Source organism: Chrysemys picta, chromosome 4 (genome assembly GCF_011386835.1).
Source record: "Chrysemys picta bellii isolate R12L10 chromosome 4, ASM1138683v2, whole genome shotgun sequence".
NCBI lineage: Eukaryota > Metazoa > Chordata > Testudines > Emydidae > Chrysemys > Chrysemys picta.
Genome location: NC_088794.1, coordinates 60,505,751 through 60,519,842, shown reverse-complemented (window position 1 = coordinate 60,519,842; position 14,092 = coordinate 60,505,751). Strand labels below are relative to the sequence as shown.

The 14,092-nt window shown below is 49.5% G+C and overlaps 2 protein-coding genes across 9 annotated transcripts in view; both read left to right on the top strand.

Annotated features, from left to right (window-relative positions):
* ZNF76 (zinc finger protein 76) overlaps positions 1-2,474 on the top strand; it is a 30,416-nt gene extending 27,942 nt beyond the window's left edge. For 5 of the 6 annotated variants that reach the window (XM_024112307.3, XM_024112308.3, XM_065595063.1 and 2 more), the window contains 3 exons: positions 267-419; positions 513-626; positions 1,291-2,377. In XM_024112307.3, the coding sequence (XP_023968075.1) occupies positions 267-419; positions 513-626; positions 1,291-1,395 (372 nt within the window). In that variant the 3' untranslated portion in view covers positions 1,396-2,377. Of the gene's footprint in view, positions 1-266; positions 420-512; positions 627-1,290 lie in introns of all 6 variants that reach the window. The other variant, XM_005311674.4, reaches the window with a different exon arrangement.
* Positions 2,197-14,092, top strand: part of DEF6 (DEF6 guanine nucleotide exchange factor) — a 33,745-nt gene continuing 21,849 nt past the window's right edge. Inside the window, exons 1-3 of one of the 3 annotated variants that reach the window (XM_042861514.2) lie at positions 2,197-2,335; positions 2,808-2,880; positions 4,072-4,253. In XM_042861514.2, coding sequence (XP_042717448.1) covers positions 4,158-4,253 — 96 coding nt within the window. In that variant the 5' untranslated portion in view covers positions 2,197-2,335; positions 2,808-2,880; positions 4,072-4,157. Of the gene's footprint in view, positions 2,336-2,807; positions 2,881-3,393; positions 4,254-14,092 lie in introns of those variants that run through there. The other 2 variants (XM_065595062.1, XM_042861515.2) reach the window with 2 other exon arrangements.

Here is a 14,092-nt window from a genome sequence, read left to right as displayed (position 1 = left end):
TTGGGTCATGCATCTGTAACATGGAGTCATGGTCCTTCCCTTCTTCATGGGAGTTGTGCTGCCAAGCTCAGGAATTGCTTAAGGTCTTGCATGGGAAGCATTGGAGAAAAGCAAAGTGGGATAAAGAAGAGGGGCAGACAGAGGGGCAGCTGGTTCCCCCACAGTATCCTCTTTGTCCAGCAGGACAGCCCCCTTGGAAACCCACCTGGGTGCAAGTTGTGCCCTGTTAACCCTTCAGTGGCTGTCCATTTTTTTTCTCGTCACAGGTTAATCTGTCCCACGAGGACTTACAGGCACTGGGCAGTGCCATCAGTATGGTAACGCAAAGTGGCACCATCACAATGCCACAGGAAGACCTTGCGGCTTCAAGCACACACACCGTCACCATGGTCAGTGCGGATGGGACTGAGACGCAGCCGGTACGGGCTTCTTTCTGCTTACTCACTCAGGACTGTTCTGGGCATGAAGAGGCCTTTTGGGCATGTAATTTTATTTGGTTGTCTGTTTTCCAGGTTACGATAGTCACCGCTGGGGCAGTGATGTCTGAAGCGTCAGCCATTGCATCCCTCCATCACCAGCAAGTGGCATTGCTCGCAACTGCCTGCGGCACTCATATTGCAGTGCAGGTACCATGTGAAACCCTGTCCAGGGCTGAGCTTTGCTCCTGTGCAATCACTCTGTTCAGATTCCCTCCCCACTTGCATCTATTTGAGACCTGCTCAAGGTGCTTGCTTCAGCACCTGGATTTCATGGCGGCCTCTCTGTCCCTCTCCTCAGTGTTCTTTCCTTTTAACTCCCAGCTGTTTTCTGTGTCCACCTGTGAACTCAGCTCCCACCTGCCTTGTCCTGGTACCTTTCCTTGTAATATTTCAGTAACATCTATTGTTGTTTGTTATCTGCCTTCCCCCATCACCCATGATCTTCCCCCTTTCGAGGTACTGATAGTGCCTGCCTCACTCACAGCAGTCTCCTGAGCACACAGCGCTCCATTACGCCCCACTGCACCCCCTTTTTCTGTCTTTCTCCTACTCTGCACCCATTGCCCACCGATTGTATTCCTCTCACCTATATATGTTTGTCCTTTCCCAGCACCCGTATTCCTTCCCCTTTGCTTTGCCCCAGCACTTGGTATTCCTCTACCCTCTGCACCCATGTTCCCCACTCCTCCTCTTCTACCTCACCCCAGCCCTCTTGCATCTCTGCCCCTGGGCTGTCCTGGTAAAATACAGATTAACTCAGTCTGCGCATTTGGGAGAATGATACCATTCGTTCATGTGTCTCCTCTTGTAGCTGGAAGAGCAGCAGAGTCTGGAGGAAGCCATCAGCATGGCAACAGCAGCAATTCAGCAGGAGTCTGTAACACTCAATGCGGCCGTGTCTGAGAACGGGTGCTGAAGCACTGCGCAACCTGTGGACAGGGAGGCTTGAGTGGAGCAGGGATGGCAATCAAATTGCCCCTTGTGTTCGGTTGGGGGTTTCAGGATCTGAAACAGCCCCCCCAGCTGCTGCACAGAAGACAAACTGTAATGCCTGGTACAACCCGTGAATGCAGAAGGGGGTCCCTGATAACTGTTACGTGCATCCAGCTTGTGTGTAGGCAGGCAGCGAGAGCAGATACAGGAGCTCTCTGGGCTGCCAGAGTGACCCTGTTTAAAGGGCTCTCCTATCACTTACAGCGACATCTTTCTAAGAAATCTGGCTGGAGGCTTCAAAGCTTTCCTGGTTCCCGGGCAGTCACTCTGCTGCCATCCAGGACTATCCTGCTTATTTTCCAGGGACACTGACGTCCCCTGGGTCCGGAGCAGGGCGGAAGCTCTTGTGTTCCTTTGTGGCCAAGAATTGGAATCCCAAGGCAAGATGATCTGCTACACCCCGCATGGAACTGCAGAGACCATAGCTTCAGGGCACCACCGGGAGTCAGCGATCATTTTGGCGAGGCAGTTCCTGCCCTCTCTCACTAGGTGCTCCAGGGATGAACACAGATGGGCTGACATCCACCTCCCCCGGAAACACAAACACAAGTGGCACGTAAGCAGCATATGCACAGAAGCAATAAAGCCCCATCAAAGCAACCCCAGGCTGTCCTGGTCTCGGTGTTTTGGACGACGATCACTTCTTGACGCTGGAAGTCAGAGATTATCACCGGCACAAGCTGAGGGCAGCAGGATCCACATTAGCCTGGATGTGACAGCACTTCTCCCTTTCTCCTTACCCCCCTCCCTTTTGACTCAACAGCCAAATTCATTTCCAGACTCAGCTGCTGTGGGGAGCGTAGAGCACTCCACGTGGGCAGGCCAGCACTTCTCGGGGCACAAGCTAGAGTTAGATGTAAATAGTGAGTTTAAATAAAACTAATTAAAGTTTTTTTTTTTTTAAATATCCTTTCCTCTTTCTCTTTCAATCCCTGCAGCCCGTTGGGGGGAAGGGGGAAAAAGAGGGGGGTTGACATGTACTTAATAAAGCTTCTAAGTTTACATTCTTTTTCTCTTCCCTGCCCCGTCTTAGGGGCTTGGTCGCCAAACCAGTAAGGACCTAAGCAGCATCCCCTGTGCCTCAGCAATAGGCGATTGTGCCAATCAGCTGAACAGCGTCTCCCAGACGTCCCAGGAGCTTATTTCTCTTACAGGCTAATGTTAGCATTTGATTCCAGTCAGACCCTCTAGTAGACGGTAAAGAATCTCTCCCTAGGGAGCTGTCTCCCCTTTTCTGGGCCTGGGCTCAGCCTGAAGGTGTTACAATTTCTCTGTGTGCTCATTGGTCAGTTACTAGGCACCTTCCCCACTCCCATTCATTTTCTGTCTATCTAGAAACTTACATGGACCTTGTTGGTAGTGTCTGAGCACCTCATTGGTCGATTTATCTTCCCCACGCCCCTGTGAGGTAGGTCTGGATTATTATTATTTTACAGCTGGGGGGAGTTGAGGTTTAAGGAGATGAATTGACTTGTCCAAGATCGCACAGGAAGCCACCCAAAATAGGGAGTAGTGAATGGACAAAGGGACATGTGCCGCTGGCTTCGAAATCTTCACCATGGGTATTCCCAGGAGTAGAACCCAGATCTCCTCAGTTCCTGTCCAGTGCCTTGCCATTAAACCATTCTTCTTCCCCTAGGACTTGTGTAGTCCTGTTTGTCAGTAGGTTGTCTCCATCTCTGCGGAGGCTGTAAAAGGATGAAGATCTTGCGGGGGGCAGGGCCAGGCACGCAGCCTCCTCTGAGACACACCAATAACTCCACACAGACGGCAGACGCCTCTGCCCTTCTCCGTCACCTCCCTTAAGAGAGAGAGAGAGTGTGTGAGTGAGTGAGAGAGAGAGAGAGAGAGCCTGATGGGAGTTAACAGAAGTTCCTATTGGGTTGAGTTCTCCTGGACTGCACCGGTCTGTGCTAGTGCTGAGGGGGGACTGTCCTCTGTATTTAAACCTGCAAATGGGGAGCTACTTTTTGAACTAGCCAGGGAGGGATTTCTTCCTTTGCCGTTTTGGGGTAACCCTTAGGTCTCGTGGCTGAGTTGCTGCAGAGCTGGGACACCTCGCCAACCCCTCGGCAATTCCCACTAACTTGGATTCTTGGGCCTGTTTTCAAACTGAGCCAAAAGCAAAATTTCTCCGCCCTTCGAATGACATTCGTTCCCCCTTTGCGGGTGCACTGAAGCACCATGCCTAGCAGAGGTTGTCGGCAGAACACATGCAGCAGCCGCATGAGCACTGGGAAGCTGGGAAGCATGTGCTGAGGCTAATGGTCTGAGTCCCACTGTGAGATCATTACAATGTGTCTTACCAACCCGGCTGGCTTTAGGGAGCCAGCTAACAGCTCAATGTGTTTTACAGTGCTTTGAGCATGTGCAGGCTAAGTGCTAAGTATTATCCAGTCCCAAGTCCTGTGTTGTGCCTAAAATCTGGGGGCAGGGGGCTTACGAGGGAAGGGAATGCAGAGGCAAGCAAGGTGGACCAATGCCCCCTGCCGAGGGCAGAAAGGTGAGTGTTGTCATCTAGGCAGGAAGATGACATTGTGGGGCCTATCCGAGGTGTAGTCAAGTAGGTGGCGCTGCTGCTCCTCCATTCTAATTGCAGGTTTCTGAGGACTGTTGGAGTTTCAGTTTCCTGAAACCGGATCCTCCTCGCTGACAGAGCAGGCTCTGTCATCCGCGCATCTAGCCATGGACCTGCGAGCAGAGCTTTTAAAATCCATCTGGTACGCCTTCACCGCCCTGGATGTGGAGAAAAGTGGCAAAGTGTCCAAATCCCAGCTGAAAGTGAGTACAAAATGAGACCCCCGAGCAACAGGGGAGGGGCTTTGGGGTTTCTGAGTCCGGATCTGCTCTCTGTTTGGCCCTTGGGGGTCACAGACATGTTGAGAGGCACGAGGCAGGGCTGGATGCTGCTTTGCAGCTCAATGGACTGCAGCAGAAATAAAAAACACCCACTGCACACTCCAGTGTAGCTAGTCCCGTGGCTTCTCAACAGGCTCGGGCTTTGATTCGCATTCGTCTAAGCGAGGGCCAAGCAATGGGGTCTTCACAAAAAGATTAGTTAGAAAGTAACTCTTTTTTGGGGGTGGAAATCTTCGAATTTTAGCTGCTCCACAATGTTTCTCACCCACCTTATCCCCAGGTAAGGAAACCAAACTCTTTTTTTTTTTTTTTTTTTTTTTTCTCATTTTGATTCGCACTTGTCTCCTTCCTGTTGCATTTCACCCCCTCTCGAAAGGAAGAGCATTTTTTTTTAAAACACTTCTTTAGGGTTTTGCCAAAAAACGTTTTTGTTTTGTTTTTTGTTTTTATCCTGATCACCCATAAGCGTCACAAAAGGCTCCTGAGTTATACAGAATCCAAAACCCAGCATGCCTCATTTTAAAAAATGTTTCTTCTACTTACAGTATTCAGCTCAGTAGAAACGATTTTATCATACTCTGATGAGAATTGTGGGATTTCTTCCCCAAGCGGGCACCATGTTTTGTTTTAAAAGCTAATTTAGATTCTGGCCCTGGAATCTGGGTTGGAAGAACTTGTTTGTTCAGAGGTTTTGTAATCTGGAACACAACCTGCGATATAAGCACCCAAAGGAATGTGAAATATTGCACCCAAAGGAGAAGCCCTGCTTGGCAGTGGCTGCATGTATGTGTGATGAGTTTTGAAATTGCGACAGACTCATGCCTGGAAAGTAACAAACCTTGGGACTCCCTCATTTCACCTTTTCTCCTCCATGTTAGGGCCAATTCACCCAACAACTGAATAGCAGGGAAATTAACTTGTTCCTTCGGGGTCAGATTCTGCCAAACTCAATGGGAATTCTGTCTGGGGACAGGCTGAGAAACGAATGAGGGTTTTGGCTGTTTATGCTGTGATGCTGCCTTTGCAGAGGAATAGTCCAGGCCCAGAATAGCCCTATTCCACATGCTTCTAAGAAACTGATCTGACACTTGGTTAGGTGTGAATTTCGCTGATGTGTGTCCACCTTTGGCCTTTGTGAAATCAGTTAAAAGAATGTCCAAAAGGAATGTCTGTCTAAGGAAATTGTGGACCAAGCGATGTTTACCCGGGACGGCTAGCTCTGTTGGGTATTGCAGTAGGGGAGAGGATGAAGAGTAAAACGTACAGTGACGTGCCATGATGGCCGCTGCATTGTGATTTCCTTGCATTATTGTGTTGAGAGCTGTCAGTGTGCCCAGACCATGTATAGAAAGAGAGATCCAGTCCTTGCCTGACAGAATAAATGACACAGTAGGAGCAGATCTCTGAAAGTGACTGTTAAAACAGCATCTTGTTACCCCACAGATCTGCTCCCTGCATATCCAGAGATTTATCTCTTTGCTTTAGTGTCAACAGTACACTGGTGTTCCTTTGTTACTCCAGGTAGCAGTGCCCAGTTGACATAAGCCAGAAAGCAGGAGCTGAGGTCTCTTCAGCCTGATGCATCGTCTACAGAATTGTTAACCAAGGCCTGGGTCTTTGTGGCAAGCACAAGGCAGAAAAAGCCCAGCTTGACTCTCGGGGCCCCAAATGAGTATGCAGGGCTGGGCATTGGAAGGGGAGGAAGAGGAAAAATACCATCTTGTAAACTGGGCAGAGTTGATGTTTGAGAGGCAATCATGGAACCCCCATGGTGCCATTTTTCCAGATTTCCATGTCAGAGCAGAATCCAGGCTTCCCTCCCCGAGCCTTTGCATCTCAAGCCGTTATTCCCGCAAGCTTCAGTAACAGGGTGAGAACATTTGCTGGCCAGCGAGAGCAACAGCCTCTTTGCACTTGCCATAGTGTGCGTGTGTTGCCATGTGCTGTAAAAGGATATTTTCATTTTGTCCCGTGCTAGATCTCGCCACTCTGAGAGTTTCAACCTGACCGTAGACGGGGAAGTTCAAGTCTCCCTTGGTACAGGGTATCCAGCCACTCCTTTAGGCCTAGGTTTGTTTCTATCCCACACAAGCCTGCTGCCGTCTTGCTACTGGTTCCTATATGCTAATTACATCAGAAATGCAAAGCCATTAAAGCTGAGGTTAGAGGAGACTCTGCATCGGAGCAGAGATTCCCCCGTTATCATGAGCTTCCCCTGCTGTTCTGGTGTTGTCTTAGAGCGAAGCACCATGGGGAGGTGTATGCCGTTCCTTCAGCCTTGTATGCTGCTGAAAGAAGGCTCTCGTTCCAGGGAAGAAAAGCACCCAACAGCCTTTAAAACGACTGAAGTGACTAACGGCCCTGATTCAGCCCAGGCGTATGCTCTATGGTATGGGTGGATTAGATGAAAGCCAGTGGGAGCCAGGCACCTAACTCCTTTGTCAGTCCCAGCCATTGTTTTTAAAGCAATTGGACAGTGAAATGTAGTAGTCTCTTACACTGCTCTCCTCCGCCCCAAGGCCTGGCAGCTGGGGATGTGGTAAACTGTTGGGTTGAGCGTAGTTCTCTTAACACATGGGTATGTTCACGTATCTGTGCAGGAAGGAAGGGTAGTCTTGCGGTTAAGAACTGAGAGTCAAGAGATCTGGGTTCTGTTCCCAGCACTGCCATGGAGCAGGCATGATTTTTGGACAAGGCAGCGAAACTCCCTGAGCCTCAATCTCCAGATCTGTACAAATCGGGGTATAATTTCCTGTCTCTTTGGGTGGAGACTAAGTGAATTTTGCAAAATGCTCTGAGATCTTCAGCCAGACTAGTGGTGTGGGTGTGGGGTAAGAACCTAGGCAAGATGGAAGGCACCCTGGAGGTGCAATGTGTTGTGTTGTTGTACGTTCCTGTTGCCCTCATGCATGCGATTCTGCTAAACTTTTCTTGCCTCCAAAACCCAATGGCCCAGGGAGAGGAGAAAAGAAACGTGTTGCCTAGGAATTTAAAAAGGGTTCAGGTTTATAAAGGAGCTTCCAGCTATTCTGAAACCCTTGTAGACCACAGGAAAGGAGCTGGGGGATCGCAAAGATAGCCCGGGTTTATAAGATGGGAAGACAGGGAGACCATGGGGATTAAAGGCTAGTTCATAATACCTAGCTCTTACAACAGTGGATCTCAAAGCGCTTTACAACGATGGGTCGGTGTCACTATGCGCATTTTACAGGTGGGGAAACTGAGGCATGGAGCAGGAAAGTGACTTGCCCAAGGTCACCCAGCACAGGCCAGTGGCAGAGCCAGGTTTAGAGCCCAGGTCTCTCGAGTCCCAGTCCAGTGCTCTGTCCACTCGGCTGCAATGGGATGATAGGGCCCTTGTTTTCAGAAGTGCTGAGCACCAATAGCTACCGTTAGCTTTGGTTGGAGTTCTGGGCGTGCAGCGCTTCCAAAAATCAGGCCCCAAGTCAGTTGCTCCATGAGGCATTTGAAGATAATTCGCTACCATGCACTAAGCCAGGTCAGGTCCATAAGTTGGCTTGGTGTGATTTTGTATTAAAAGACTCACTAACACCTCCTGGAAAAGGAAACGAATGCAGGACAATTCTGCTTTGATTCAGTCAGCTTCCTCTATTGCACTCCCTCCAAAGCACTGGGTTGGAAATGAGGTCTTCCTGGCTTTGGGGTTCATTTCCTCCGTATGGCCAGGTTTCTATGTCCATTCCTAGGACTCTGGTCATATCCTGTTGGGCCTGGTCCTAAGAGATGCTGGACACCTTCAACCCACATCAACTTCAGCTGTGCCACGAATTGGTAGTTTAGAGATGGGGAAACTGAGCCACGGTGGCTGGGATTTTCAAAGTAGCCTTAGGAGGTTGGGTGACAGTTCCTTTCAGCTCCTTTGATAAGCCCAGCCAGAGAGATTAAAGCCTGACCCACAACCACACGGTCTGTCTTCACTGCACAGGTGAAGCGGTGGCTCTTTAATTGGGGGTTGCCCCAATCCCCCACTCACAAAAATCTCTCCCCTGAGTTAAGTGGTGCTTTTAATCTGGGCTAGCTAGCCCAGCATGGGGTGAGTGTTAGACCCCACTTTCCACTTAGACTCAGATGGGCAGCCTGCCCACTTTGCAGTGAGGACCCAGGTTAAATCACTGGAATGCTGATATTCCTCCAGTGCCTTCCCACAATTCTTCCCATGTGCCCAGAGTGACGGATGAGTTCTCTCACAACCCACTGCACAGGAATCACCGAGCGGCTCAGCTTACTGCGGCGCATGTCCTGGCAAGAGACACAGGGGAGGGTAGCGCCAGTGAGGACGCGGTAACTCAGGTGTGGTTTGCAGTTGGTGGTTAACACCAGGTGAGGCTAGCTGAGGTGCTCAGACCCCGGCGCAGATCAGCTGCACTAGCTCTGCAGTGAAGACAATGTTGCACCAGGTTAGCTAAAGGTGTGGGGGGGTTGTTTTTTTTTAAATTGATTTAGTTAAACCAGTGCAAAAATCTGTGTGGGGGGACTCAATTCAAAACACCTGGCTTTTTTCAGTTGAGTGTGCATTGGTCAACTTACAGGTACAAGCTAAACCTACACAAGGCAGGTTTAGCCATGTATGGGTCCATGGGGAGCAGAAAAAGGGAAAGGTTGCTCCAATTTAACTCAGACCTGATCTCTACCCCATATTTATACCAGCTGTGTCAGTTAGGGGCATGTAATTTTACTGATATGCCACTATAACCTTTGTGTGGGCGTAGTTATATGGGTATAAAGGTGCCTAATCCCTATATACTCTATTCCCCTTCCAAATAGATATCAGCTATACACATTTATACCAATATACCTTCATCTTTTCTAACAGGATTATCCCACTTTAACTGTACCAGTAGAGCTAAAGCAGTACAATTTTTGTACGTAGACAAGACTTCAGTCAGATTGTCCACTCTTTGGAGCAGAGACTCTTTGTTCTGTGTTTGTACAGCACCTAGCACGATGGGGTCCTCGTCCATGACTGGGGTTCTTTGGCATTCCCGCAATACAAATAAATAATTTTAGCTTAACTGGTACAACTTATGTGTGTAGCCAAGAGTTTTTTAAAAAAAAGGTCCTGTAGTGAATCAGTGACAGAACCAGAAAGAGAAATCATTTTTCCTGACTTTCTAAGACATGTTCATTCCCTCTCTCAGAAAGCTTGCTGCCCTTTCCCAGTTCCGTACTGCCAGCCAAGCCAACTGTTGCACTTGGGCTAGGGAGGAGGGAAAGCAGAGAATAGGGGATACAGCCCGAGCTTTGTTTCTCAACAGGCTGCTCTTCAGAGTTTTTCAAGAGGCTCATTAATATCGCTCTTTGTCAAGATGATAAGTTTAGGGGAGGACAATAGACGATTCTTGATGTCTGCAAAGGCATTCGGTGCAGCTCCCCATTCTGGTATGGTAGAGAAATGTGGTCTAGCTGCAACTCCTACAAGAAGGATGGGAAAAATGTTGCCTAAGGCCCATGTGTCATTGCTAATCATGTGGTGTTGAGGTGGCAAAAGGTTAGCCAGCAGACTTCCACGAAAATCTGCGCCGAGAGCTTGAAATGGGAAGTGCAACAGTTGGCTTGGCTGGCAGTACAGAACTGGGAAAGGGCAGCAAGCCTTCTGAGAGAGGGAATGAACATGTCTCAGAAAAGTAGAGAAGTAGACTGAAATGTAAATGACAGCAGGGCAGATTGGCCCATGGAGGGAAGAAGGAATGTGATGCAGAAGTACAGAGTGGGGGATGAATTCCTAGCGTAGGTTTCTCTGTTGCTCTTCAGCCTGAGAGATCAAAGCACTTGACACATTGGCACACTCAGGGATCACAAATGCAGCCATCTCTGGGGTGAGATCCGCGGGTCTTGTGGGACAAAGCCCATGTCAGTTTCATGGGGGTGGGGGATCAGTCTGCCCACAGCAGAATGAGCGAGAGGAAACTCTAAGGGGAACTTTGACATGTTTCCTGCCTTCTGTGTTGTGTTTTCCTGTATAGGGAACAATCTGGCATGTAGTTCCTTTTACATTTGCTTCTCTGCTGGGACTTAGATTGCACTGTGGGCAGATATGGTGCCTGGATGCTTTGTGAAGGGGGCACCGTTCTAATAGATGGTGAAGCAGCAGCAGGAGGAAGCTGTGTATCGTAGGTAGGTGCTGGTTTGGCAGTGTATGGTCTTGGCCTGCTTTTGAGAAGGATGGAGACAGGTCAGTAAATGTGATGCTCAGAAAGGCCCAGCCCTAGGAAGGGGGGGGGCTCATTCCGTGCTGGGGAGGAAATAGAGATGGACAGGGCTTGAGAGAGCATCCGGGCAGCTCTCCGGAGAGCTGCTGGCCCATCTGACCACACTGCAACAGTTAGCCCCTTCCCAGAGTTCTGTTCCTACGGCGGGCAGAATGTGTCCGTTGCGGGCTTGCTGCTGGCGTTGCCTGGGGAGGCATCTTCAACCTGTGGCACAGTCCCAGGGAAAAGCCTGATTTCCCCCCCCCCCCCCCCCCCAAACCAAACTGGTAGCACTTCGGCTTTTTAAAGAGAGAGGCTCCGAGTTGCCCGGGTAGGAAATCAGTATGTTGGCATCCCTGCTGTGGTGTACAGCAGTCCCAACCAGCCACATGGTGGAGGAGGAGGATGATCACATAAGTCCTTTCCCCTGATGCCAACATAGCTCCTTTCCCCTGATGATCTCAAGATACTTTGCAAACATGCGCTCACTGAGCCTGACCTCATTTTGCTGGTGGGAAACCCTGGCACAGAGCAGTGAAGTGATTTACCCCAGGATCACACACCAAGTTGGGGGCAAAGTCAGGAATAAAACTCAGAACCCCTGGCTCGGGCTTTATAACCACTAGGCAACACTCCTTCCCTCTGGGCTAAACCGCTTCAATCTCCCGGTCCCAGTCCTGCCAGTTTGGCAACATTTTGTCACCTTTTAACATGCAAGACCGGTCTCCGGCTTGGAGGGTCCATTCCAAAACCCAGGATTGCCCCAGGCACAGCCAACAAGGGAGAAGAAAAGGAGCTGCTGGCGCATGTTGCAGCATGTGCATTTCGAGTCACCCACAGACGCCGATTGTAATTCCGCGTTCAGCTTGGTGAAAGGAGGCCAATCTGCTGCAGATAAGGGATGTGGTTACGCTGGCATGGAGTCTGCATTTCTATTGCCTGTGCATCAGAACACCCATACTGGGCCAGATCAATGGTCCATCTAGCCCAGTATCCTGTCTTCCGACAGTGGGCAATGTCAAGTGCTTCAGAGGGAATGAACAGAGCAGGTAATCATCAAGTGATCCATTCCCTGTCATCCACTCCCAGCTTCTGGCAAACAGAGGCAAGGGACACCCGGAGCATAGGGTTGCATCCCTGCCCATCTTGGCTAATAGCCATTGATGGACCGATCCTCCAGGAACTTATCTAGTTCTTTTTTGAACCCTGTTATAGTTTTGGCCTTCACAACATCCCCTGGCAAGGAGTTCCACAGGTTGACGGTGCGTTGTGTGAGGAAGAACTGTGCAGAGGCGGGTGAGCAGGGCAGTGGCGTCAGTGGGATGTCTGTAGTTGCTAAGCTAGTCCAGTAAGCAGCATGTCTTCTAGGGAACTGGGTGAGCGGAGCTGCTGCTATGTGCAGGACTGAATAATTTTGTTCGTCCTAGCCCATCACGTAGTGCCATAGGGGGCAGATGTCCGGACAGCCCTATTCGCAAAGGGAAGTGTGCTTTCAGGAACACCACGGCCTGATGAAAGCATCAGACACTCAGCTGCTGACCTGTGTAAACATCCAGGAGGGAGAGGATGTGACTGACTGGGATGAAATGGAGCGATGGAAGATTATAGGCTGAATACAGACCGGGGGAGGAGGATCTGACTCCCTAACTGCAAGACCCTTGAGTCTGTGGAATCATTTCCCAAGGGAAATGATGGAAACTCCATCGCTTGAGTCGTTTAAAATTAGAAAAGCATGGAGAATGTGCCCTAGGTGGGATTCTGCACTGGCCCCTAGACGATGGCCTAGATGTATGCTAACATCTACAGTTCCTAAACATCCCTTGTTAGGTGAGACATCCCTAATACCGGACCCACATTTACCTTTGCCCCACACAGACCCGTTGTCGCTTTTCTGGATATCATAAGCTATTGATGTTGGAAATACCGAGTCATGAAACCACCACTCCAGCCAAGGTGGCTGGCGTGTACCAAACTGGTCCTGTGTTGTTCAGAGCCCGCTCTGGTGGTGCTGGTTTTCTTGTGTCCATTTTGGGAGCTGGGAAGTTTCTCCTTTCAGTAGCTGCCATTGCATGCTGGGCCTGGGTACCACGGTAGGGAGTGTTGTCCAGTGATGAGAGCTCAGGCCTGGGATCTAGTACATTCTGGGTTCTATCCCCAGCTCTGTCCCAGTCTTATTTCTAATAGGCAAGTAATTTTTTCATAGCAAGTATCTTGCTGTGGCAGCCATTCCAGTAGTGAGGACACTGATCTAATGCATAGAGCAGGGGAACAGGGAGTGAGGACTCCTGGGTTCTCTTTCTGGCTCGACCACTGAGTGTCACTTGACCTGGGACAAGTCCCTTCTGGAAATCAGTCTGGCCAGTCGTACCAGGGGGATGAAGACAGTTCGCAGTGGGGTGGAGTGGATGAGACTTTGATGTTTTTGAATGTGCTTTGAGATCTGCAGATGAAAGGTGTTGTTAACATTCCTCTTGTTCCCTCCCGCCCTCGGAGCTAGTTTTGGTTGGACATATTCCTGGAGGTTTCATCACATGACGTAATCTTTAATTAAAGATTAATTCCTGGAGGGTTGGCAATCCTACTAGGAGCACAGGTCACTATCACTCCACTCCCTGCTGCCTCTCGCTTCTGTTCAGCACTAGATCTGCTTTGTCCCGCCTTTTTAGTGAACTGTGACTGGTTAGAACAGTTCCGCTCTCTGATTGACACCTGTCCTGGCCAGCGGCGTGCTAGTATGGCATCCCCAGAGGACGTACTATGCACTTAGACAAGTCCTAAGAGTTTGGAGAAGCAACCAAGCTTTGGAGGGCTAGTTCTCCCCTTTCACACTGCGCCGAGGTCTCTGTCACCCCATTCTCTGTATCCCGAAAGGGGCAGAGACCACACATTGCTACAGGAGTGAATGTGATTACTCACCTTTTCTCGTTCCCATTCTCTCTATCGCTACCTACCTTCCTGATGGATGCTGCGAGTTGATGTAGAAGGAGCCAGGTGTGCTTCAGGCGATGATGTCTCAGCACCTGACTCGTGCTTTTCCCCTTGCTGTGTTGCTGTTCCAGGAAGCAGTGTCTCTAGGAGGCAGTGTTTCAGGGCTGGCGGAAAGCTGAGTGGCTAGGGATTGTATTAGCATTCCAGGAAGTCACAGCGTCAACAAGGTTTTGTGAAGTAAGAAGATGAGAAGGAGGATAAAATGTGGGGAGAGGGTATGTGAGGGTCTATGGGATAGGTGATATAAAGAGAATTGGTTGGAAAATTTTCTTCGTTCTCCTACAGAAAATTTGGATGAAAACAAAAAATCATTGTCAACATTTTCTGTGGATTGCAGGCACTTTTCATGAAGAATTTTTATAATACATTTTCAGGCACTATAATACTGTTACGGCAGGTGTCAGCAGATGGTGCTGGTACACATAGTCTTGCAAGTTTTTCTTAGTGTGCGAGCGGTGTTCAGTCTTGGAAGAAAAGCTGTATTGTTGTTTTATGATACAGTTCTTTGGAGATGCTGTTGCAAACAGCTGGAGAGTTTTCTGGATGCCTTGATCTACTAAATTC